Source organism: Phyllobates terribilis, unplaced genomic scaffold (genome assembly GCF_046119375.1).
Source record: "Phyllobates terribilis strain yellow unplaced genomic scaffold, ASM4611937v1 Scaffold_1__5_contigs__length_1240528914, whole genome shotgun sequence".
In the NCBI taxonomy this organism is placed as follows: domain Eukaryota; kingdom Metazoa; phylum Chordata; class Amphibia; order Anura; family Dendrobatidae; genus Phyllobates; species Phyllobates terribilis.
The window spans coordinates 1,129,391,963-1,129,416,872 of record NW_027362761.1 but is presented as its reverse complement, the minus strand read 5'-3'; the positions used below and the strand labels follow the sequence as shown (position 1 = coordinate 1,129,416,872).

General features: G+C 43.1%; 1 protein-coding gene across 2 annotated transcripts in view; it reads right to left on the bottom strand.

Annotated features, from left to right (window-relative positions):
• LOC141161747 (uncharacterized) overlaps nucleotides 1-24,910 on the bottom strand; it is a 192,366-nt gene that overhangs the window by 113,955 nt on the left and 53,501 nt on the right. For both annotated transcript variants that reach the window (XM_073647014.1, XM_073647023.1), the window contains exons 5-8: nucleotides 23,113-23,208; nucleotides 22,939-23,030; nucleotides 21,548-21,693; nucleotides 8,956-9,074 (exon numbers count right to left, since the gene is read on the bottom strand). In XM_073647014.1, the coding sequence (XP_073503115.1) occupies nucleotides 8,956-9,074; nucleotides 21,548-21,693; nucleotides 22,939-23,030; nucleotides 23,113-23,208 (453 nt within the window). The remainder of the gene's footprint in view (nucleotides 1-8,955; nucleotides 9,075-21,547; nucleotides 21,694-22,938; nucleotides 23,031-23,112; nucleotides 23,209-24,910) is intronic.

Genomic DNA, 24,910 nt, shown 5'->3' with positions numbered 1-24,910 from the left:
GGACCCCACGTCATTTTTTTTGGGGGGTCCCCCATTTTAATAGCTAGTAAAGGCTATGTATTCAGCTGGGGGCTGATATTAGTAGCCTGGGAAGCTCCGTGGGTATTACCCCCTTCCCAGGCTTCAAACATCTGCCCCAGCCGTCTGCTTAACCTCCGCTAGAGCCTAAAATTAAGGGGAACCCCACGCCAATTTTTTTAATAATAAATCCTTTATTTTAATACTAAATGACAAGTACAGTAACCAACACTATCACTGTACTTCATATATATGTGACTGACATGTTTCTATCTATCTAATCTATGTGTGAAGCTCTATTCTGTCTGTTATAAATTGTCGGGTACCGCTGCTGAATTGCCGGCCGGCTTTTTTAAAGAGACGGTGCATGAAAACACTATTATTTTTTTTGATAAATCCTTTACGCTAAATGACAAGTACAGTAAGCAGCACTGTCACTGTACTTCATATATATGTGACTGACATGTTTCTATCTATCTAATCTATGTGTGATTCTCTATTCTTTCTGTTCTAAATTGTCGGGTACCGCTGCTGAATTGCCGGCCGGCTTTTTTAAAGAGACGGTGCATGAAAACACTATTATTTTTTTTGATAAATCCTTTACGCTAAATGACAAGTACAGTAAGCAGCACTTTCACTGTACTTCGTATATATGTGGCTGACATGTTTATATCTATCTAATCTATGTGTGAAGCTCTATTCTTTCGGTTCTAAATTGTCGGGTACCGGTGTATGCCGCTGCTGAATTGCCGGCTTTTCATGTTTCACTGTTGGCACTGTTCCCATCGATTTGGGCAATCACTGTAATGCCACAACCACCATGGCTGTGGCATTACAGTGAGTGGCAGACAATCCCTGCATGATTGGTGCTCTAAATAGCGCCAGACATGCAGGACACGCTTTTGGTGCACGAACAGTTATCGAACATAACCTCGAACAGCCGAATTTTTTGCAAATCGTTCGGGTTCGTCGAACAACTCGAACACCGCCCAAAACAGCTCGAATTTGAGATTGGCGAACAGTTCTAGTCGAACACCGCTCATCTCTAATCAGCAGTCACTGATATGACTGCTCTACAAGACAGCAGGCTACACACTGACACAGGAATGTAATCGCTCCTGCAGTGTATAGCACTGAGCTGCCAGGAGAGAAGTCACCATAGTTCAATCAGTTGATGACCGCCGGTGACCTCACTTATGGCACCACTGCTGCATGAGAAAATTCTCACGCAGCGGTGGTGCCATAAGTGAGGTCACCAGAGCTCATCAGCTGATTGAACTCCGCTGAACTCTCTCCTGGCAGCTCAGTGCTATATATTGCATGAGCGATTGTGCTCCTGTCAGTGTATCACCAGCTGCTGAATAGAGCGGTCACATCTCACTATGTGGCTGTTCTATTAATAAGATCTGCGTGGGACCCTTGGGATTACGGCGGATAGGGGGGTATTATGGTGGTTTATTATTTTTTCTTTATTACAGATGACATGGGCATCGGCGATTAAGTGTTTAGGTGAGTATAGTGTGATTTTTATTTTACTTTGAATATTTATTTATTAATTTTAACTTTTTTTTTTTTTACTTTCAGCACAGGCACCGGCTCATTAGAGACTACTGCTCCCATCCAGCGGCACCTGCTCTTGCTGTTTACAGCTGATGGGGGTAGTAGTCTCGTCAGACGATGCCTGTGACCTGCAGTAAGCTTTTTACCGTGGGTCACAGTCACAGCTGCGGGATCACGCTGACATCTGATAGCGTGATCCCGCAGCGCTCTGATCGCGGTAACGATGTTACCGCCGATCAGAGACTCTGTTTCCCCTGCTGTCACGCAGATAACAGGGTAAGAAACCAGGGATGTTCGGGTCCCCATTCATATGAATGGGGCTGGGTTCGGGTTCAGGTACTATTCTGGTACCTGAACCCGAACTTTTAATAAACTGTTCGGCGTTCGGCTGAACCCGCCGGACCCGAACAGTCAGGCGTCCACTTATCACTACTTAGCACTTTACCTTGCATGAGCTAAAAGGAGGACGGTGTGTAAAATCAACAATGAGCTCTGTGCTTGTTGGCCATGGGGTCATGTCGGTTGAGCAGGACCTGGAGGAGATGTAGGAGGAGATAACCTCTTCCTGGTGGTGGAAACAGTCATAGTCTCAGTCGTGGAGGTTTCACCACCTGACTCATTTGCAGTGGTGCATCGCTGCCTCAAAGAATTCACTCAGTAAGCTGTGAAACCCATTTGTTCTCCCTAGCCATTGTTGTTGCTCGAGGTATATATAGTGCAATACACAATTGGAACTCTAGGACAAGTCCAGAGTGCGGCCTACATTCTCCTGGACATGAAAATAAATGGGTACTCCTTTCTGCAAGAAGTAATGGTGATTGGGTATGTTCCAGTGAGACTGAGCGCAAGTCATAATTTCTTGAAAAGGCAGCAGACTCCGCAAGATGGTATGGCAGTGACTGCACCATCAGCATCTTGACAAGATGAGAGTGGGCAACTTACAAAAGAAAACCTACACATGAGATACCCACATGTACGACTCACCACCTTTGCAACCAGACTTTTCAAGAACTGTTGAGCCTCCTTCACCAACAGCACAGTTGTTGCATCACCTGTTCCAGAGCTGAATGCAGAAAAAGCTATTTTCCACAGAGGATCATAAAGCTACATGTCTCCTGTGCTGTGGATCATTGAGGCCAACACCCTCCTCCTCTATGGACATCACCTAATTGGCACCCCTGTCTGGTTCCAGGTCTTCTCCACCACAGAATCATCTGCATCATCATCTCTGATTCGACTGACAGTTTTATCAGTGTGGGAAATAACCAGAGCTCCTTGCTGCACTGCATGATTTCTATGTACTCCCCTGCCCCTACCACCACAGCTCACAAAGCCAGTAACACAGCTTAGCATTAAACTTGCATACTCCATATTCTCTGGCCCCATGTCATCTGAGAACAATGTCTGTCTGTTCATTTCTTCCAATGAATCAACTGAAAGAAGTTGTTCTGGTATAGCATGTTTCTTAGCCCCTGGGGTGCTGTGCAGAACAGAAACAGGTCATTGATAGATATGTCGCTGTCAAAGGCTATATCATCCTGCTGTGATTGACATGAGTTGTGTGACTATTCCATTAGGCCCTCCACTCCCTCCTCACTAATGCGAATGCCAGAGGCAAAGGAGGCCCAGGTAGTCCTATGTTTTTTTTACTACTGTCAGGACAGTTCCTGCCAGCAGTGCCAGTGTTGCTGTTGTTAGCGGCTCTCAATTTTTTTTCTGTCATATGGGTTTTTTTTCCTATCACACAACCATGTCCATTGCCCAAGCCACACTTTGTTCGAATATACATTTTTTACACAAGTATAACATTTAATTTGTGTCCAAAACTTTGTTACCACACTTAATCAACCCAGGCAAAATATGAAATCAATCACAAATGCTAAGCGGGGCTCAAGTGACAGGCAAAAATAATAATTCAACAGTTTTTCCATGAAATCAATGTGGAATTTATGCATCTCCAATCTGACAATTTAAGCATATGTGACAAAACCGACCTGCACAGTTAAAGCACCACTCCAGCATTTTTTTATTCAACGCTGGAATGGCGCTTTAAATCTAAGCCCCGCGCCATCTTTTGGCCATAGCTCCTGGCTGGCCAGAAGTCAGAAGCTATGTCACACGCTCTAAATACAAGTCTATGAGAGCCAGAACGAGGCACACATTGCAAAGTAGCTACATGTAAGTTCATGATGTTACAGAGTGTGTCCACTGTCTCGATATGTCACTTTAAGTTCTGTAAGCCTTGGTAAGCCTTTTATATCTTTCTCACAGTTATTAAAAATTATGCTCTGTTCAAAAAATAACAACTTGAAATGGGCCCCCCTAGTGTTATTCGGTCTGCAAGCTTTATCCGTACATCCCAGTGGCCAATCAGCTTCTGCACATGCTCTTATAAGCAGTTGTCTGAGTGTTGAAGATTTCGAGGATCGTGACTTAGATGATAGTTTTGACTGCTTGGTGGACCCATAAATGACAGATGATATCTCTGGAATTTGTGCAATTCTTGCCTCCGTCTTGGACTTGATATCACGTACTGTGCGGCATCTCTCAGAATGAAGTTGCTGAAAACCTCGCAGTTCCTCAAGAGAATCATGTGTATTAAGCCTCTGCAGAGTTATAATGTATTTGTTCACCTTTCTGGTATAAATCTCATAAACTGAACACAGTTGTCCTAGGGTTCCTTCTAGTAGTAGTACGAGAGAAGCAGGCTGGGAGATGAAGTTGATGTAACTCAACAATTTTTGCCATAAATCTGATAAACATGAACTCTCTTGTAATCTATTAGTTTTGAGGTGTTATTTAACTTTCCATGTTTGCTTTGTAGAACATTTAGGCTTCTCACTAGACTCTGGATTAAATTCTACACATTCTTCATCTGACAGTGGATCTGGCAAAGAATCTGGTCTTTCATTCAGCAATTGTACTTCACAGGCAGAAAGGATCGGTATAGTGATGTGAGTTGCTGGCTTCTAGCAGGGTGAAAGCTGGGGGAGGCTATACTGTGATGCTTTACACACACACACATACTGATGATTTCTTATATGCTGTGAGCAGCCGCTCTGAAGTATGTCCTGTGTCTGTATAGGAGCTGTAATCTGGCTTTATAGATGTACCTGGTAGAAGACTTTTTTACTATTCTGACTCCATAACCAGGGTGCAAGTGTAGGGCATTGGAGACACCGTTTCTGAACCAGTACTCAGATGTAGCTAGCTACATTGTCAGATAGCTTGAACTCGACTGCAGGAGGCATGTATGAAGATTTCAGAATAAGATTTTTTTTCCAGCTGAATTCTTGTAGTTAAGCACACATACAATAGGTAAAAAAGACTTTTCTGAACAAGAGATGCAAACACATGAGCTTCTAAGATGGCTGACAAACAGTGAATGAGGAAGAAGAATAAGGATAAAGGGAGGGGTTACTGACATCAGAGCTACATCAAAGCTAGAGGGAGAGACAGGGAGAGAGGCTGGACAAACTTCTAAAGAAGGGCAAACCTTATTGCATAGCAATGAAACAGCACAATATAATAACAATACAATACTGTCTGTATTATTCCCAAGTCGTGGGACCTGACAGGGTGGTCAGAGGTGATTATGAAGAATGGTAATAGCCTAGTGGTTGCACAAACCCCCAGAGCTGCCATGAGATCTTTATACAAACAGGTGGTGAAATCCTGTGAAATAACACCTAGGTGGGTTTTGTTATTGTAGGGAGTAGCCTCCCTTAGACACACAGTGACACATGAGTTTATGAAAAATCCGTCACCCATCCTGGGAACAGTATGACCGCCAATCTTCAGCAAGGGACTATACAAATTTGATGCAACTGTATCACTATGTACAGTTGAAACCAGAAGTTTTCATAAACTATATAAAATGACACATCTGCATGTTTTTCTCAATATCTGACATGAAATCAGAATAAACCTTTCCCGTTTTAGGTCAATTAGGATTACCATAATTTTTAATATTTTCCAAATGCCAGAATAATGAGAGCGAGAGAATGTTTTAAGGCATTTTTATTACTTACTGCAAAGTCAAAAGTTTGTATAGATTTCATTAGCATTTGGTACCATTGCCCTTAAACTGAATGACTTGGGTCAAATGTTTGGGAGATCCTTCCACAAGCTTCTCACAATAGTTGGTCTGAATTTGGGCCCATTCTTCCTCACAAAACTGGTGTAACTGATCCAGGGCCTTGCCCGCACCTGCCTTTTAAGCTTTGCCCATACATTTTCAATAGGATTGAGATCAGGGCTTTGTGATGGCCACTCCAAAACATTGACTTTGCTATCCTTAAGCCACTTTGTTACCATTTTGGCAGCATGCTTCGGGTCATTGTCCATTTGGAAGACACATTTCAGCCCAAGCTTTAACTTCCTGGCTGATGTCTTGAGATGACACCAGTCCCTCCTGCAGCAAAACAACCCAACATGATGCTGCCACCCAATTGTTTCACAGTTGGGATGGTGTTCTTAGGCTTCCAAGCTTCTCCCTTTTTTCTTCAAATGTAACAATGGCCATTATGCCCAAAAAGTTCAATTTTTGTTTCATCAGACCACAGGACATGTCTCCAAAAATTAAGGTCTTTATTCCTGTGTGCATTTGCAAACATTAATCTGGCTTTTTTTATGTTTCTTTTGGAGTAGTGGCTTCTTCCTGGCAGAGTGGCCTTTGAGCTCATGTTGGTACAGTACTAGTTTCAATGTGGATATTGACACAATCTTACCAGCTTCCGCCATCATCTTCACAAGCTCTTTTGCTTTTGTCCTTGGGTTGATATACACATATCGGACCAAAGCACATTCATCTCTGGGACACAGAACCCGTCTCCTTCCTGAGCAGTATGATGGCTGGACACTCCCATCTTGTTTGTACTTGCATATAATTGTTTGTACAGATGAACGAGGCACCTTCAGGTATCTTTAAATTGTACCTGTAACATCCCTGGCGGCGTGCTGGCATGGCTTGCCACCTCCCACCATGCAAGACCGCCATCTTACCTATCAATCCAGGCTGCACACTTTGCTCCAGTACCTGCTGTGTCTCTTGTCTGATTGCTTAGGGCGGCGGCGCGGTTACTGCCTGATTCTTATAGTTACTGTGTGCACACTCCTAATGCCTCCCCAGCCTATTGCTGTGAGTCACTGGATACTTAAACCCCCTCCACCCAGTAGCGGGTGCCTGAACAACACTTTTCTTCAGTGTGTTCCTTGCAACTGAGTTGCCAGGTCCTGTCCTGTATCTTGCTCTGCTCTGCTTGTTCACCACACCTGCGGTTTCTCTCTGCTCTGCTTTTTCACCGCACCTGCGGTTTCGCTCTGCTCTGCTTGTCTACCGCACCTGCGGTTTCGCTCTGCTCTGCTTGTTTACCGCACCTGCGGGTTTTGCTCTGCTCTGCTTGTCTACCGCACCTGCGGGCTTTGCTCTGCTCTGCTTGTTTACCGCACTTGCGGGTTTTGCTCTGCTCTGCTTGTTTACCGCACTTGCGGGTTTTGCTCTGCTCTGCTTGTCTACCGCATCTGCGGGTTTTGCTCTGCTCTGCTTGTCTACCGCATCTGCGGGTTTTGCTCTGCTCTGCTTGTCTACCGCACCGGCGGGTTTTGCTCTGCTCTGCTTGTCTACCGCACCTGCGGGTTTTGCTCTGCTCTGCTTGTCTACCGCACCTGCGGCTCCGTTCCTGTATCTCAGTCTGTACTGGTCCCTATCCTGCCTGCCAGTGCCCACCTGTCTGCATACCAGCCGTGCCTGCCAGTGTCCACCTGTCTGCATACCAGCCGTGCCTGCCAATACCCACCTGTCTGCATACCAGCCGTGCCTGCCAGTACCCACCTGTCTATATGCCAGTCTAACCTGCCTGTTCCTGCATTCCCCGGTGTGGGTCAACAGCTGTGACCGGGGTCTGACCTGGAGTAGCACCTGGTCCCTCTGCTCGGTTCCTCCCTGGTTCACGGAGTCGACTGAGCCGCCGTGTGACCTTGGTTGGACCGGGTTGATACTTAGTCACGCCCCAGGCACTCCTCGGTTCATGGTCCAGTGGGATCACTAACCACGCTCACACGAGTCAGTCCGGGCATGAGCGTAGCAGTACCCAAGGATGAGCAAGACTTGTGCAAGAACACAACTCTCTTCCTGATATCTTGGCTGATTTCTTTAGACTTTCCCATGATGCTACACAAAGAAGCAGTGTGTTCAGGTGTGCATTAAAATGTATCCACAGGTGTGTCTCTAACTCATATGTTGCCAAAACACCTATCAGAAGCTTACAAACACATGACATCATCATATCGGCAGTCCAGAATTGTTTAAAGGCATAGTCATTTTAGTGTATGTAATCTTTTGACTTTGCAGTAAGTAATAAAAATGCTTTAAAACATTTGCTCTCTCCATTATTCTGGCATTTGGAAAATATAAAAAATTATGGTAATCCGAATTGACCTAAAACGGAAAAGGTTTATTTTGATTTCATGTCAGATATTGAGAAAAACATGCATATGTGTATTTTTATATAGTTTATGTAAACTTCAGATTTCAACTGTATGTGTTCAAGAGATTTTGACTACCATGTATGAGTATTATCAAGCACTGTATCTCATCCAGAGAAAGTACCCATACAATTTTGTACCACTTAAAGTGACAGTAAATATTGAAAATAATGTGACTTGTTCAAATAGAATATATATTCTTCTTCTTATTATTATTATCTTTGCATCAAAAAGTGTCGTAGATATTCATACCACCATTCAGAAGCAGAATTTTGACAATCAGGGAAAAAAGGAAGTTTCAAGCTATCAGAATATAGGGCAAAATTTAGGTAATCAGAGTACAGAGCAAGATAAAAGGTTATTCAATATATGACACACAATATTTAAGCGATCATTGTGCAACATGGCAATCAAAGGAGTCAGGTCAAAATATTGGCTTGAAGAGATATCCCCCCCAAAAAATAAATAATCCCCCATCTACATCCACAGGATAGGGGATAACTTACTGATCGTTGGGGGTCCAACTACTGGAACTTCCAGTAATCCTAAGAATGAGAAGAGCAGGGTCCTCCAGCTCTATCCTGAATGGAGTGGAGATATGTACTCATGTTCTAACTTTTCTCCATTCACTGTCTGACACTACTGAAAATAGCCAAGTACAGTATTCAACTTTCTCCTACAGTCCCTTAGACAATGAATGACAAGGAGAGCCAGCATGCACACATCTTCTCCATTCAAGATGGAGCTGCAGGATACTGCTCACAAGATTCCAGAGCCCTGATCTTGGTATCGCTGGGGTTTCCTTGTCGTTGGTTCCCCAGTGCTAAGCAGGACACCACAGGGTAGGGGACAACTTTTTTTTTTTGGATAAACCTGTAAACTTTAACTTACCTCATTAATGTCAGATATGTTAGTGTCTGTTAAAATAGCAAATCTAGTTTGTAAGCACTCATACGCTTTGTCCTTTATGTGTTTATTGAGTCCAGTATCACTTTCCACACCAGCTGTATCTGTAAAATAATATAAATAATGTAATGTAACTAAAATAAAATAATGACTCAGGTTAAAGAGAACATTTCCACCGGTTTTGCATGTTAAAATGGCAATATCATGGAATAGTGGCTGCAGAGCCAAATAAAATATTTAAAAAAATGTATTTCTCTTCTGTGTAGCGTAAATATTAACTTGTAAAGTTTAGGTTATAATTTATGATTAGCCTAAGGGGGCATTACCAGAAATTTTTCTTTGGCGGTGTATACTTTTTCCCTTGCAGAAATTTGATCAATCATAAGCAGGCAGCAGCATATAGTGAAAGTAATAACACATCCCTCAATAGCTTAGAAGAGGGTTTTGTCACGGGTGTGTCAGAAGTGACAGACAGTAACCCTGCAGTTGGTTGCAGGAGATCTCTTTGTTTGGCATTACAGACAACTTCTTAGAAGCTGTCTCTCTAGGACTCAGCGGCTACCTTCCTTTGGCTAATTTACACCCTGACATGGGTGTATAAATGCCTGCTGTGTGCCAGAGGGAGGTTCTGGCGATACTCACATTTGACCCTTGTGAAGGCTCAGAGCAAGTGCTTTACTTCTTCCTCTCTGGAGCTGTGAGGACGGGTGTTCGTCTTCTGAAATCGACTAAAACTAAGCTATCTTCCCTTGTCTGTTCCCCCATTGTTGTCCTTAGCGTTCAGTGGGGATTGACTAGTGCTCATCCCCTTCCTTCCCTAGCCATGGCTTAACAACAGGGAAAGACAGGGTGAGGTTCGCGTGCGGCGATTGGTGAAGAACCAGTATAGTAACGTTTGTGGAGACAGGGTGATATCAGATTTACCTAGGAGGTCTCCACTTCCCCCTTTCACTAGTGTCTGGGCTCCCTTTCCCTCTTCCCTTTGTGTTGCACTAGTCTCTCCCACACCTTGCGTGACATTATCGCAGGCCGAGCACATTTTGAAAAGGAAAAAGAAAAACTGACACTTTGGGGTTCTTTCGTATATGTGTTTTTTGGGGCGTGTCTTTTTTTCCCTTTCTCCTTGGTTTGGGTTCAGTTGCAGAGCTCACAGAGCAGTTCCGCTGTCTGTCTCTGGAGTTGAATGATCTTCGCTGTGAGGTTCAGCAGCAGCATCAGCAGCTACAGGTCGCCAATGTGGGGGTCTCTGCAGGTGCGCCTGTCCAGCCTGAGCACAAGGTTGCCCTCCCGGAAAGGTTTTCTGGAGGTAGGAACACGTTTTTTGTATTCAAGGAGGCCTGCAAACTGTATTTCAAGCTTTGCCCCTACTCCTCCGTAAATGAGGAACAACAGGTGGGAATTGTGATCTCTACTGCATGGAGATCCTCAATCGTGGGCGTTTTCTTTACCGCAGGATTCGGTTTGTCTCCAATCTGTAGAGGTTTTTTTGGGGGCTCTTGCCTTCATCTATGATGACCCTGACCGAGTCGCCTTGGCTGAGTCTAGGCTATGTCGCCTTCAGCAGGGGAATCGGTCAGTGGAGACGTACAGTTCTGAATTCAGTAGATGGGCAACGGATTCTAAATGGAATGACTCAACCCTTAGAAGCCAATTTTGTGAGAGTCTTTCTGAAAGGTTGAAAGATGCCTTGGCAGTATATGAAACTCCTCAGTCCTTGGAGGCTGCCTGTTAGAACCCTCCTGTTTGTTTTTTCCATCTTGTGTTTTGCGGTCACGTGACCATCTGCCTTTATATTCCTGCTCCGCCCTTCTGGCTGTGCAGCACTTCAGTGTTTGTTTCTCTAGCCTGGTGCTTCGGTGCCTTTCTCTGTCAAGTTCGCTTGGTCCTCTGGGACCTCTAGCACATTTTTGACAGTTTGTCTTTTTGTGTTCTGCAACAACTTCTCTGTTTAGGAGGTGTCCCATTTTTGTTCCAGTCCTTAGTTCTTTTAGGGACCGCTCCCTTAATTCTATAGGTCTTCGTTCAGACTAGCCGAGGACTAAGGCGGGTCTGTTCACTAGGAACAGGCAGCCCTCTACATCGTAGGGATTCTGCTTAGTCTTACTGTAGGGACAGCTTTCCCCTATCTTTCCTTAGTACATGTTGCAGATCATAACACTGCCATGTCATTGGCCATACATCTTGATAGACGCCTTCGGGATAGATAGTTGAGACCACGTTCTCCGGGGACTTCTTGTCGGGGTTATGTACCTATGCCGGGGGAACAGTCTAGCAGTGAACCAGTACTGGAGGAGGTGGAGGAACCCATGCAGTTAAAGGGTGCCTTTACATCATACATTTCCCCGGAAGTTTGCAGGAAAAATGATGTATGTTTTTTTTCTGGAAATAAGGGACATTTTATTGGGACCTGTCCTTCAATTCCTAAACAAAAGGAGACTCGATTAACTCTTGGTGGTCTGGAGTTGGATAAACAAGGGGTGTATTTGTTGCCAACCTGCATTTCCTGGTTTATCCTGACAGCAGAGGTGGTGCTAGAGAGCAAAACTGAGAAAATTTCTGTGTTTCTCCAAAATTGATCTCCAGGGGGCATACAAATTGTTACGAGTGAAGGAGGGTGATGAATGGAAAACTGCTTTTAACACTCTGGTAGGTCATTTTGAGAATCTGGTGATGCCTTTTGGTCTTACCAATGCACCTGCATTTTTTCAGAACCTTATTAATGACATCCTGAGACCTTTGATTGGTAAGAATGTGGTTGTGTATTTGGATAACATTTTGATTTACTCACCAGATCTAGAGTCCCATTGGCAGAGTGTACGTGAAGTTTTGCAGTTATTGAGTGATAATTCACTCTTTGCTAAGCTGGAGAAATGTGAGTTCGCTGTGCAGAAAATTAGTTTTTTGGGCTACATTGTCTCCAGCGAGGGCTTTGAGATGGACCCTGTGAAGGTTCAGTCTGTGCAGGAATGGCCTAGGCCTATTGGTTTGAAATCTATACAGAGATTTTGGGGTTTTGCCAATTATTACAGGAAATTCATTAAGAATTTTTCTGTAATTGTTAAACCTCTAACCGATCTCACCAGGAACGGCCCAGTGGACAACTGAGGCCATTGAAGCATTTAAGTATCTCAAAGAGAGGTTCAGTTCTGCCCCTATCCTTATGCAGCCTGATAAGACCAAGCCTTTTTTGGTCGAGGTCGATGCTTCATCGGTGGGGGTCGGAGCAGTTTTGTCTCAGGAGAACAAGGGTGGAGTACATCCCTGTGCCTTCTTTTCGAAAAATTTTTCGGAAACCAAACTGAATTATGATGCTGGAAATCGGGAGTTGCTGGCTATTAAACTTGCGTTTGAACATTGGCGTCATTTTTTGGAAGGCGCTAGATTTCCTATTCAGGTTTTCACAGATCATAAGAATTTGATCTATCTGGATGCTGCCAAGCGCTTGAATGTCCGTCAAGCTAGGTGGGCACTTTTTTTTTCTCGGTTTCATTTTTCTGTTACCTATATCCCTGGTACTAAGAATGTTAAAGCCGATGCTTTATCTCGCAGCTTCTCTCCTGCGGTCGGTACCGAGGAGGAGGAGAGCATTTTACAGAAAGGAGTTGTGGTGCCGGCATTGGACTCCGTTTTGGAGAATGGGATTCTGAAAGCTCAAGATGATGCTCCATCTAACACTCCCCATGGGAGGTTGTTCGTGCCTAGAGCCTTTAAGAGACATTTGTTTGTGGAGTGTCATAAGTCTCGGTTGGCAGGTCATCCAGGAATTTCAGAGACTAAGAGACTTATCAGTCGCAGTTTTTGGTGGCCTGGATGGCAGAAGGAAGTCATCAAGTGGGTGTGTCAGTGTACTGTGTGTGCTAGGTCAAAGGCTTCACATACTCCTGCTGCGGGGTTGCTTTGCCCTCTGGAGGATCCTAGTGCGCCTTGGACGCATCTCACAATGGATTTTATTACTGATCTTCCTGTGTCTGAGGGTTTTACTGTCATCTGGGTGGTTGTGGACCATTTTAGTAAGATGTGTCACTTGGTTCCATTCATTAAGTTACCCTGCACCAAGACACTCGCTAAGGTGTTTGTTAAGGAGATTGTCAAGCTCCATGGCGTTCCCATGGATATTGTTTCTGATAGAGGACCTCAGTGTGTGGCTCGCTTTTGGCATGCTTTTTGTGACAGGTTGGGAGTCCATTTGTCATTTTCGTCTGGTTATCATCCTGAGTCTAATGGACAGACTGAAAGAAAGAACCAGGATGTTGAACAGTTTTTACATTGTTTTGTGGCGGACAATCAAGAGGTGTGGTCTGAGTTTCTGCCTCTCGCAGAATTTGCTCTTAACAATCATACAACCTCCTCTGCTGGGTGTTATCCTTTTTTTAGTTGTACTGGGAGACATCCGTCTTTTGGTTCGTTCTCCAAATTGGGGTCGGCGGTGCCAGAGAAGGAGAATTTTTCCAGTGATTTGGAGAGAGTTTGGACTAATGTACGTTGCAACCTTCAAGAGGCTAACAAGAAGTCCAAGAAGTATTTTGACAGGAAACGTAAGGAAGTTTTGTTTACTGTGGGTGACATGGTTTGGTTGTCCTCAAAGAACCTGCGGTTGAGGATTCCCTCTAAAAAACTGGGTCCTAAGTTTGTGGGTCCATTTAAAGTGCTTCAGGTTGTTAACTCGTCTGCTGTTAGGTTGGATGTCCCTACTTCCTGGAAGATTAATCCTGTGTTTCATGTTTCCTTGTTGAAAAAGGCTGATGTATCTGATAGGGACACCTCTGTCTCAGTTCCTCCTGTTGTGGAAAACGGCGAATATGAAATTTTTCGTATCTTGAATTCTAGATGGCATAGAGGGAGATTACAGTATCTTGTATCCTGGAAGGGTTTCGGTCCCGAAGACAACGCCTAGGTAAGGACGGATGATGTCTTTGTTCCTAGGCTTGTTAAAGGTTTCCACAGGAGGTTTCCAGATAGGCCTGGGCCTGGAGGATCCGGAGGATCCTCATAAAAGAGGGGGTACTGTTAGAACCCTCCTGTTTGTTTTTTCCATCTTGTGTTTTGCGTTCACGTGACCATCTGCCTTTATATTCCAGCTCCGCCCTTCTGGCTGTGCTGCACTTCAGTGTTTGACTGTTTCTCTAGCCTGGTGCTTCGGTGCCTTTCTCTGTCAAGTTCGCTTGGTCCTCTGGGACCTCTAGCACATTTTTGACAGTTTGTCTTTTTGTGTTCTGCAACAACTTCTCTGTTTAGGAGGTGTCCCATTTTTGTTCCAGTCCTTAGTTCTTTTAGGGACCCCTCCCTTAATTCTATAGGTCTTCGTTCAGACTAGCCGAGGACTAAGGCGGGTCTGTTCACTAGGAACAGGCAGCCCGCTACATCGTAGGGATTCAGCTTAGTCTTACTGTAGGGACAGCTTTCCCCTATCTTTCCTTAGTACATGTTGCAGATTATAACACTGCCATGTCATTGGCCATACATCTTGATAGACGCCTTCGGGATAGACAGTTGAGACCACCTTCTCCGGGGCCTTCTTGTCGGGGTTATGTACCTCTGCCGGGGGAACAGTCTAGCGGTGAACCAGTACTGGAGGAGGTGGAGGAACTCATGCAGTTAAGGGGTGCCTTTACATCATACATTTCCCCAGAAGTTTGCAGGAAAAATGGTGTATGTTTTTTTTGTGGAAGAAAGGGACATTTTATTGGGACCTGTCCTTCAATTCCTAAACAAAAGGAGACTCGATTAACTCTTGGTGATCTAGAGTTGGATAAACAAGGGGTGCATTTGTTGCCAACCTGCACTTCCTGGTTTATCCTGACAGCAGAGGTGGTGCTAGAGAGCAAAACCGAGAAAATGTCTGTGTTTCTTGACAGTGGTGCCGGAGTCAGCATTACTGATGCTGAGTTTCCAAAAGCTAATGGCCTTGTTTGCTGTTCTTTAGCTAAGCCTATTTCCATCTTCACCATCAACTCAGCGCCACTTGCACAGAAAGCATTTACTCAGATTGTACATAATGTAAAACTGAGGGTGGGGTCGGTTCATTGTGACGTTATCCATTGCTATGTCCTGGACAGTCTTCCCACACCAATTGTACTGGGTCTTCCGTGGCTGGTGAAACATAATCTGTTAGTAGATTGGCAAACCAATGAAAGAAATGGTATAAAAAAAACATCATCTTGTCTTGTAAAAAAAAACAAACAAGCCCTTAAATGAGCAAAGTCGACAAAAAGATAAAAAAGTTACTGCTATCAGAGTATGACGATGGAAAAACAATTTGTTTGTAAAAAAAAAATGATTTTAGTGTATTAATACGCTGTGATTGTATAAATAATAAAATAACCTGTTCAATTTTACTACACGGTGCATGGTGAGAAAAAAAATACTAAAAACCATTCATGAATTTCTGTTTTTTGTTCATTTTGCTACCCAAAAAGTGAAAAAAAAAGCAATCAAAAAATGTTATGTAGTCCAATTGGTACAAATAAAAATGTCAACTCATCCCGTAGAAAACAAGCCCACACACAGCTCGTTCAGCGTAAAAATAAAAAAGTTATAGCTCTCACAATATGGTGATGCAATAACAAATTATTTTTGTGAATCAGCATTTGAACTCCTTTGCGACCTTGGAGCCCGATCTTTCCCTGCACATGACAGCTGATCTGATGGTGGGCACCGATGGGTTGTCATGGCAGCCGGGGATATGCAGAATATCAGGATTTATGCTACACATAGCAGGGCTGAAGCTCTGCTATGTGTAACACAGGCGATCGGATGATCACTACTTCAAGTCTCCTAAGGCGTAAACAGGAGAAAAATCAAAACACCAGAATTTTTTTGGTTGCCGCAGCATTGCAATAAAATGTAATAATGGACGATCAAAACATCGGATCTACCCCAAAATGGTATCAATAAAAACGTCAGCTTGGCGCGCAAAAAATAAGCCTCTACGCGGACCCAGATCCCGAAAAACCGAGACACTACTGGTCTCGGAAAATGTCGATATTGTTTTTCTTATAAACATTGTTTTGTTTTTTTACCACTTAATTAAAAAAAATATATATATACATGTTTGGTATCAGCGTACTCACAATGATGTAGAGAATTATATTGGCAGGTCAGTTTTATCATTTAGTGAACATGGTAAATAAAAAGGCCAAAAAACAATTGTGGAATTACACCTTTTTTTTTGCAATTTCACCGCACATGGAACTTTTTCTCGTTTTCCAGTACACTATATGGTAAAATCAATGGTGTCAATCAAAAGTACAACTCATCCCACAAAAAAACAAATCCCATATGGCTATATTGACAGAAAAATTAAAAAGTTATGACTCTGGGAAAAAGCAGAGCAAAAAAAAAATGGAAAAATGGAAAATTGCAAGGTAGTGAAGGGGCTAATGTGCAAATTATTAAAATATTTTTTAAACCTGGCATTGCTGTAATTGTATTGACCCAAAGAATAAAGTTGTCTAATTATTAACTGCACAGTGACCAGTGTAAAATGGCATAAAAAAAATAAAAACAATTCCTTAATTACTTTTTATTTGTTCATTGTGTTTCTCAGAAATTGGAATAAAAAGCAAACAAAAAATGTTTGGTACCTTCAAATCGCACCAATAAAAACTCTCTCTCATCCGGCAAATAACAAGTCACTACTCAGTCGTCTGTCAACGGAAATGTAGAGGCTGTCCATGTTCCTAGTAGTTCAGAAGTGCTTGAAAAGCGACAAGTCTACCAAAGTCTACCAAAAAACAATCCAGTAAAACCCAAGCTCGAAAAGTCAATTGGTCCCCTTTTCTGAGCCCTGCAAAAACCTACTTAACGTGAACATGTATGGCACTGCTGCAGACCGGACAACGCACTTAAAGGGGTGCTCTGGGTCCAATCATTATCATTCTACTGGATAGTTCTTCAATATGAGACTGATTGGGGTCTGATATCAGCACACCCATCTATCAGGTGAAAACTGCTCTAGCATCAGCAGAGCCTAAGCAATGTACTGGTGGAACACAACAGCCCCACACATTTCTTATTAGATGAGTAATGAGCTTTATCTCTCATTGAAGTGAATATACTGCAGTATACAGGCAGCGGGCACCAAGCAATGCAGGGGGTTACTGTATAGCCCATCCATCGCTCAGGCTAGGTGCAAACTGCATCCATTCACATAGCCTACTGTATACCTTTGGAAACTTTTAGAGATGTGTACTACAACGTCATCATGGCCGACTATTCCCCAGACGCAAAGCTAAAAGTGTGATCTTTCAGTCTCCGTCTGGCTGGCAAGCGCTTATGTAACTATAAAGGAAAGCACAGCAGATTGCACTTTCCAATACAGGGGTACGCTATAAAGAGATGTATACCATGTAGCAACGTCTCTTTACAGTGGGTCCTTGGGGTGGACTGATGCTTCCGGATCCATCCTGACAGTGCACACTGATGGGCTCACATACCCTAAGCGTATGCATGCAACATTGTCCACAAGTGCAGTGTGGACCTAGCCTTAGTTCGGACCACTGCAGGAACAGTTTCAGCTGATCGTGAGAGTGTTAGAACCCCACCAATTTTATATTGAGATGAAACATCAATTGTTAGGTCCTGGACAACCCTTTTAACAATCTGTGCAGCCCATGTCTCCGGAAACACAAGCCAGGAATTATGTATTGAGCACTAAAACGGCATATTTGCAATTTTCACTCTGCATCATGAATTGCGCACTAATTTCTGGAAAGCACTAGTGGGGTCATAATAGTCACTACTGCCCTAGATGATTTCCCTGAGTGTAATTTGCAAAATGGTGTCACTTTTTGGGAATATCTGCTGTTTTGGAAGCTTAGGGGCTCTGAAAATGGTGCCCACAAACGATTCCAGAAAACTCTGTTCCCGAAAACCTAAATTACCCTCTCTCTTCTTAGGCACTGTACAGATCTGAGGTTGTGGGTTGTAAGTAATCACCTAGGCAGGTTAATTATGCAACAATATTTTATAGATCACAGCCATGGTAATAAAGCAATTCCAAGTAAATGGCCAAAATACAGTTCTCTCAGTCCTTAAGTTCTCAACCTGGGATCAGTAGTTCCACTGGCTTTGTATCAGGTGATACCCACTGTCTCCCAACTTTTGGTTGGCCCACAGATTTCGTATCTCAGGCCAGTATAGTCTGTAGCCACTGTCCATGATCTTCTAGATGGCAGATAAAACGACGAAAGCACAAGTATCCAGTATCAACAGTCCTTTTAAGAAAGTTTAAATCCAAACGACGTAATCCATAATGGTAACATGTTTATCCATCCATTCTTCCAAGTCCATGGTCTCCATCCTCTTCCTTCAATCCTTCCACACAACTCTAAGTAAAACATGTCTCTCCTTTCTTTCGCTGGGATCAGTCCCCTTCCAGGTCAGAAGTGATCACCCTCCCCCTTAACCCTAAATCGTATACCTGGGGCCTCGCAGGCCCGCCCTGTTAATTGTTTTCTATTTTCTGCAAGATTACTTTAGTTAGAATTTTGAAACTCTAGGTATTTCTCAGGTATATAGCTGTTTGTCATTTCCAGTTGTTCATTTATTTTTATGTTACAGGCATTTCGGTATAACAACAGGTATGTGAAAGTGTAGATTTTTATGGTCATGCGTTCTAGGGTTAAGCATTTACTATTAGCTAAAAACAATGAAGAATATTCTAGAAGCCTTCATCTGAGACTGCATGTAAGACCCAATGTGGTGACGGCTCCACTATGTCTCAATCTACACTCACCTAATGAGTTTATTGGCTGTTGAAACAATGGACTCCTGAGATAAAGATGAGATTAGTGGAATGCTGGACATTTTACAAGTGAATCTTACATACTGACAAGTAAGCAGAACTATATAAAACATAACAAGTAAATCACTAATAACACACAATAATAATATTGACAAAAATGGTGGTCCATTGCTGGAAAAGAATCATAGTCTTGAGTAAGTGGGCAGCTCCTCACAGGCACGCCATTCGCCAAAACTGAAGTGTAAGACCACATAAAGGATGTTGCTGCATTCAGAAGAAATTGCTTTACAAATGTTTGGGTCAATTTCCTCCTATTATTCTTAGTGAAAATTAAAAATTGGAGGCTAAAACAACATTTTTGAGTAAAACAACGTAATTTTTTAATTTTCATTTCCCAATGTTATAAAATTCTGTGAGGCACCTGTGGGTTCAATTTGCTCACTACACCCTTTGATGAATTCCTTGAAGGGTATAGTTTCCAAAATGGGGTAATTTGTGGGATAATTTGTGGAGGTTACTGCTCTTCTAGCAGTACAAAGACTCTACAAGGCATGGTGCCCGCAAACCATATGAGCAAAGTCTGCGTCCCGAAATGGCACGTCTTTCTTTTGGAGTTCTAGACTGTGCTCAAATATTAGTTTTCCCCAACATATGGGACATCAGCGTACTCTGAAAAAAATTGCACTACAAATTAGGGGGTCCATCTTCTCTTCTCACTTTTTGTGAAAATTAAAAATTTGGGGTTAAAGCAACATTTTTGGAGACCGTTTTTAATTTTCACGGTCCAATGTTTTAAAATTCTGTGAAGCACCTGTGAGTTCAAGATGCTCACCACACCCCTAGATAAATTACTTGAGGATTGTAGTTTTCAAAATTGGGTCACTTGTGTTTTTTTGTTGTTAAAAATCTTGTGAGAGGAAGGCAAACGTGCCAGGGGGATGAGGTGGCACTGGTGGGAGAAGAGGTCAACAATAACCCAGATAACAGTCATCCCATCGGAGGCAGGTAGATCCGTGATAAAATCCATTGAGATGTGAGACCAGGGCCTGTCCGAAATGAGAAGTGGGAGGAGTCTACCAGCCTGGGTGGACCGCGGTACCTTACTCCAGGCACACAACTCACAAGACTGAACGAATGCCTCCACATCCTGACCCAAGTAGGGCCACCAATACCCTTTCACCAAGTGCGTGGTACCCTTAACCCCTGTGTGGACAGCCAGTACAGAATCGTGACAGTCCTAATAATACGGAGCCTAAGTTTAACAGTCAAAAACAACTTATCCTGCGAGGTATCAGTAGGGGTCAAATGCTGTGATTTAACAATTTCCCATTCTACATTGGTAGTGGCGACCACCACACCGGGAGAACCTCCTCCTGCCTAATAGGGCATAAACTCCGGGAGGGCGCGTCCGCAGGGGTGTCTTTAAATCCAGGAATTTAGGTAATAAATAAATGAAATTGTGAAAAACACAAGGCCAATCTGTCCAGTCTGAGATTAAGCCTCTTGGCATTTTCCAAATAAATTATATTTTTATGGTCAGTGAGCACAATGAACGTCTGTCTAGGTCCCTCCAAGAAATGCCTCCACTCCTCAAGAGCCCATTTAATGGCCAACAACTCCCAGTTGCCTATATCATAATTTAACTCTGTGAGTGAAAATTTCTTAGAAAGAAAAGCATAAGGCCGAAGGTTAGTGAGAGAAGCAGATCCCTGGAACGCACCCCACGCTGACCTCAGATGCATCCACCTGCACCACAAATGGTCTATTGAGGTCTGGCAGGACCAGAACCGGGGCAGAGGCAAACTCCTCCTTAGGCAAGAAAATGCCCTATGAGCCTCAAGCCCCCACCCAGCTACATGCAAGTAAGGTCCGTAAGGAGTTTCATAATTTTGGAAAATCCCATGATGAACCTTTTGTAATAGTTCGCAACACGCAAAAGTTTTGAAGAGCTTTGAGGTTCTTATGTTGCACCCGATCCCTTAGCAGGGTCCATATGGAAACCAGTGGAGGACAAAATTACCCCAAGAAATCCAATCTTCTCCACCTTAAAAGAGCATCTGGGCAGATTTACATATAAAAAATAAAGTTGAAAACTTTTTGATTCTCTTCTCCTCTTTCTGTTCTCCATACTTAGCGTGGCACACACATGCAATGCAAAGATTGAGTCAACTCCTCCCCTTTTTATCTGGTTGTAGGTGTGATTTTCATATTGCCCACTAGTTACTTGCCACAGATGAGTTTGAAAGAACATCATATGCTTGAAACAAAAGTTGTTTACCCACAATTTTGGAAAGGTGCCAACAATTTTATCTGGTCCATTTCTGAGGTTTTGTGTGAAATTATGTCCAATTTGCCTTTTTGTTCCCTGTCTTTTTTGTGTTGTTCCAATACACACAAAGGAAATAAACATGTGTATAACAAAACATGTGCAATGGCAATACTTTTCTGGGAGAAATGCTTCATTTTCTGGAACAATTTCAAGGGTGCCAAAACTTTCAGCCATGACTGTATAGTGTTATCATTTTCTTTAGTGCTCTTAATACTGCACATAATCATCACTTTCCCCATTGGGGCTATGAATCTAAATTCCCTATCAGTATGTCTTTGGGGTCTGGGAGGAAACTCACATAAACACGGAGAGAACAAACAATCTCCTAGCAGGTGTTGACCTTGGTGGGATTTTAACCTAGAACCTAGTGCTGCAAAGCACCAGTGCTAACCACCGAGCTAAAACTAAATGGTTAATTATTTTAACAAGTTAGGTTTTAAGTAACAAATTATAGAAGCATGATGTTTGGGATCTCAATCAGATATTATAAGCATTCGTCTTACCATATTTTCTTAATGAGACAAGTTCAAACAATTGTTGCTTCAAATCTTCGCTGCAAAAATAATCCACTTTTATCTGATAAACAGACCCATATCTCAGATGTATGATGCATTTTGTTGTAGACTCATAGCTGTGCTCTAAATTTTTCCTATAAGAAGATAATAATACATATTTCATGTTTACAGCATACTGCTAAAATAAAGATGACGGGGCCAAATCATACAGTGTTCTGCACAAAGTGAAACTGCAAAAAAATGTTTGCGCCTTTTTATGTTTTCACACTTTTCCAGCCAAAGTGGGCAAAGCATGGATGGTGCGTTGCAGAGGCGTCCGCCCACCGAATTCATCAAATCTTACGCCACTTTGGTGGTGTAACTTACTCCAGAAATGTTATTCCCTGACAGGAGTAGCATTTCTGGCAAGGCGCACCAACGGAGAAGTTGCGCAGAATTCATTTATTAAGTAGTGTGCCCCTCTTAATAAGTTCAGAAGCTTGTACTCCAGTGAACTCCTTCATTAAGACAGTCTTAATGAATCAATTTTTCCACTTCAGCCAGAAATGTAAAATCCTGTTGAAAAGCATATTTAGATGCATTGATAGGCTAATGTAGCTTAATGTTTTTCTTGGGGTAACGACATGAACTGGACTTCTCTACAAATAGTTTAATGGGGTTATCTTATGAAGACAACCCCTTTAGCAGTTATATCCAGCCTGGTGAACATGTAGTATGCGTTAAGTTTCTAGAACCTGAACCTGCTATATCTCCTACAAATAATGGGGGTTTCCTATTCCCCTTGTCAAATAGGTGTGCCCCTACACAGTTTGGATTTGTCATCACTGATTGGAAATTGTCAGTATGTAGGGACACACCCCCAACTGGTAACACCTAGTTGTCAATTTATTCATACATTTCAGGGGAACATAACAATTTAGAGTTCTAAGAAAAGATGTTCTGGAATTGATATTTCATGAGGTATGCAACCATTTATTAAAGGAGACATGACCTTCAGTAGTGAAAATGCCATACCTAAATTCATAGCAGATATGGCTTTCATTACAAAGGGTGAAATCTGCAAAAACATCCCAGTTTATCATTCTTAAAACCTTATACACAGCGCTGCTGCTGCAAAACCCCCTATGCATGTATCCTAGAGTTGAGCAAAAAGATCAGCAGGACCCTGGCCCAGCAATCACTTTGGTACTTTATGGTCGCAGGACCAGAGTTCTGCAAGCCTTCTCCTACCTGCATGAATCCCAGTCCCTACTTCTGTAGTCTTAGTACGACATCAACTTTGTAGCGTGATGGGTCCTGACATTTTTTCTTAACTGTAATCTCTATAGGGTATATCTTTATTCCAAATGAAATGAGCCCAGTTACTATACGGTACTTACTGTGCCAGTATATATGGTTGAGTCTCAATTCTTCCACCTTCTTTGAAATAACCTGGCAAACTCAAAAACATATTTTGGGATTGCTCTATTTCCTGTGCACAAGAGAAAAAAGTAATTTTTATTTCCAGTTAAAAAAAGAATCTTATCTATTTTAAACATTGTCTTAACACTTACATGTGTGTCAGCCGGATGCAACTCAATACAGGTGGACTCCATTAATGCTTTAAATTTCTCCCGTGTATTTTGATAACTTCTAATAAAATCTTTCACCTGTAGCAAAAAAAAGATTAACGTATTAGGAGTACTGTGTTATTCCGTCAGATTGTGGTTCTTAGGTCCAACAGTAACATTGATTATGGGAGACCCACATAAAGGGAACCTGTCACATTTTTGATGGTATTAAACTGCCCCCAATGTCTTGTTAGTGAAGCACAATGCATCACTAACATTGTTGTCTCAAGCAAAATGTCCCAGTAATTAGCGCACAAATCACTTGTTTTGAAATTCTCCCCTCCCATTCCATTAGCGGGAAGCTAGGCGCGCATAGGGTGTGCGCTCACAAACTGTCATGTGGTCACTGTCGCTCAGCGACTCTGTAGTATGTGAACATAAGATATGAAGCTGGGACGTACACTCAGATTCAGTGCGCATGCTCAGAAAGCTGAGCGTCATTGCGCAAGCGCGGGATCTCCAGGGCAGTAGGGAGCAGTGACTAGAAGGAATGCTAATGGAATGGGCGGGGAGAATTTCAAAACATAGCTGATAGACCATGACTGAAAAGTTAGAGCTGCCCACCCCTATGACTGAATCCGAGGGTATGTGTGGCAATCATCAAAGTGTAATACAGGTGTCAGAATTAGTGATGAGCGAGCACTAAAATGCTCGGGTACTCGTTGCTCGGGTCGAGCAAATTGGAATACTCGGGTGCTCGACTCGAGCAACGAGCCCAATGTAAGTCTATGGGAAACTCGAGCATTTTTCAGGCGGCTCCCCCCAGCGGTCTGCAGAGGGCCTAAAAATTGCCCAAATCGATGGGAACAGTGCTCAAACGACATGGGGACAGCATGGGGAAGACCCCTGGAAGCATTTCTGACTCCCAGGTCACTTCTGTCAACAACGTTGTCAGAGGTATTACGCCACTTTTACAGACTCACAATAAAACATACCAAAATGAAACCAAAATGCATTTTCCTGGGAAATATGTTTAGGAACATCCTTTCCATGACATGTACAATGTATATAAAGCAAAATAAAAAAACAAAAACAAAAATACTCCTCCACACCTTGGGCTATGTTCACACGTAGCATTTTTGATGCGTTTTTGCACTTTTGCATTGCTTTCAACCAAGACAAATGCATTCACCAGGAAATGTCATTTTAGCATTTTACAACCTTATCTGGCGATGTGGTGTGTGACACATCATCAGACACATGCATACAGTGCTGAAAAGACATGAGAACAGCATGGGGAAGACCTCTGGATGCATCTCTGACTCCCAGGTCACGGCCTAAAAGTGTGCCCATCATAAGTGATCCTTGGCGCATGCGAAGATGCCTCCCGCCATGAACCTGTCATTGCAGACTTGCAACAATCACCGTCCATGTCCTTGTCCCACTGCAGCGTTCAGTTGTCCCTACCCCATTCCTTGGAATGCAAGCGCAAGTATGCAGGCAGCCAGCCACCCACCCACAGGCTGCAATACTATACTGCCAAATTTTTGACAGCTGCTTGCACTTGAAATGTGGCCTTTTAGGCTCGTGGAGGTGGAAGCTTTTCATAACCTCATGTCGGAGGCAGCTGGGTGTCCATACTCGGTCCCAAGGCGCCACTATATTTCCCGGCATCGCCTCCACCTTCCACAAGCACGGGTCCCACCACATTACCCGTGCCCTCCCCAGTGCATTTACTGGGAAGGACCGCCTAACCACAAACACGTGGACAGGTGAATGTGGCCAGGGACGGTACGGAGCC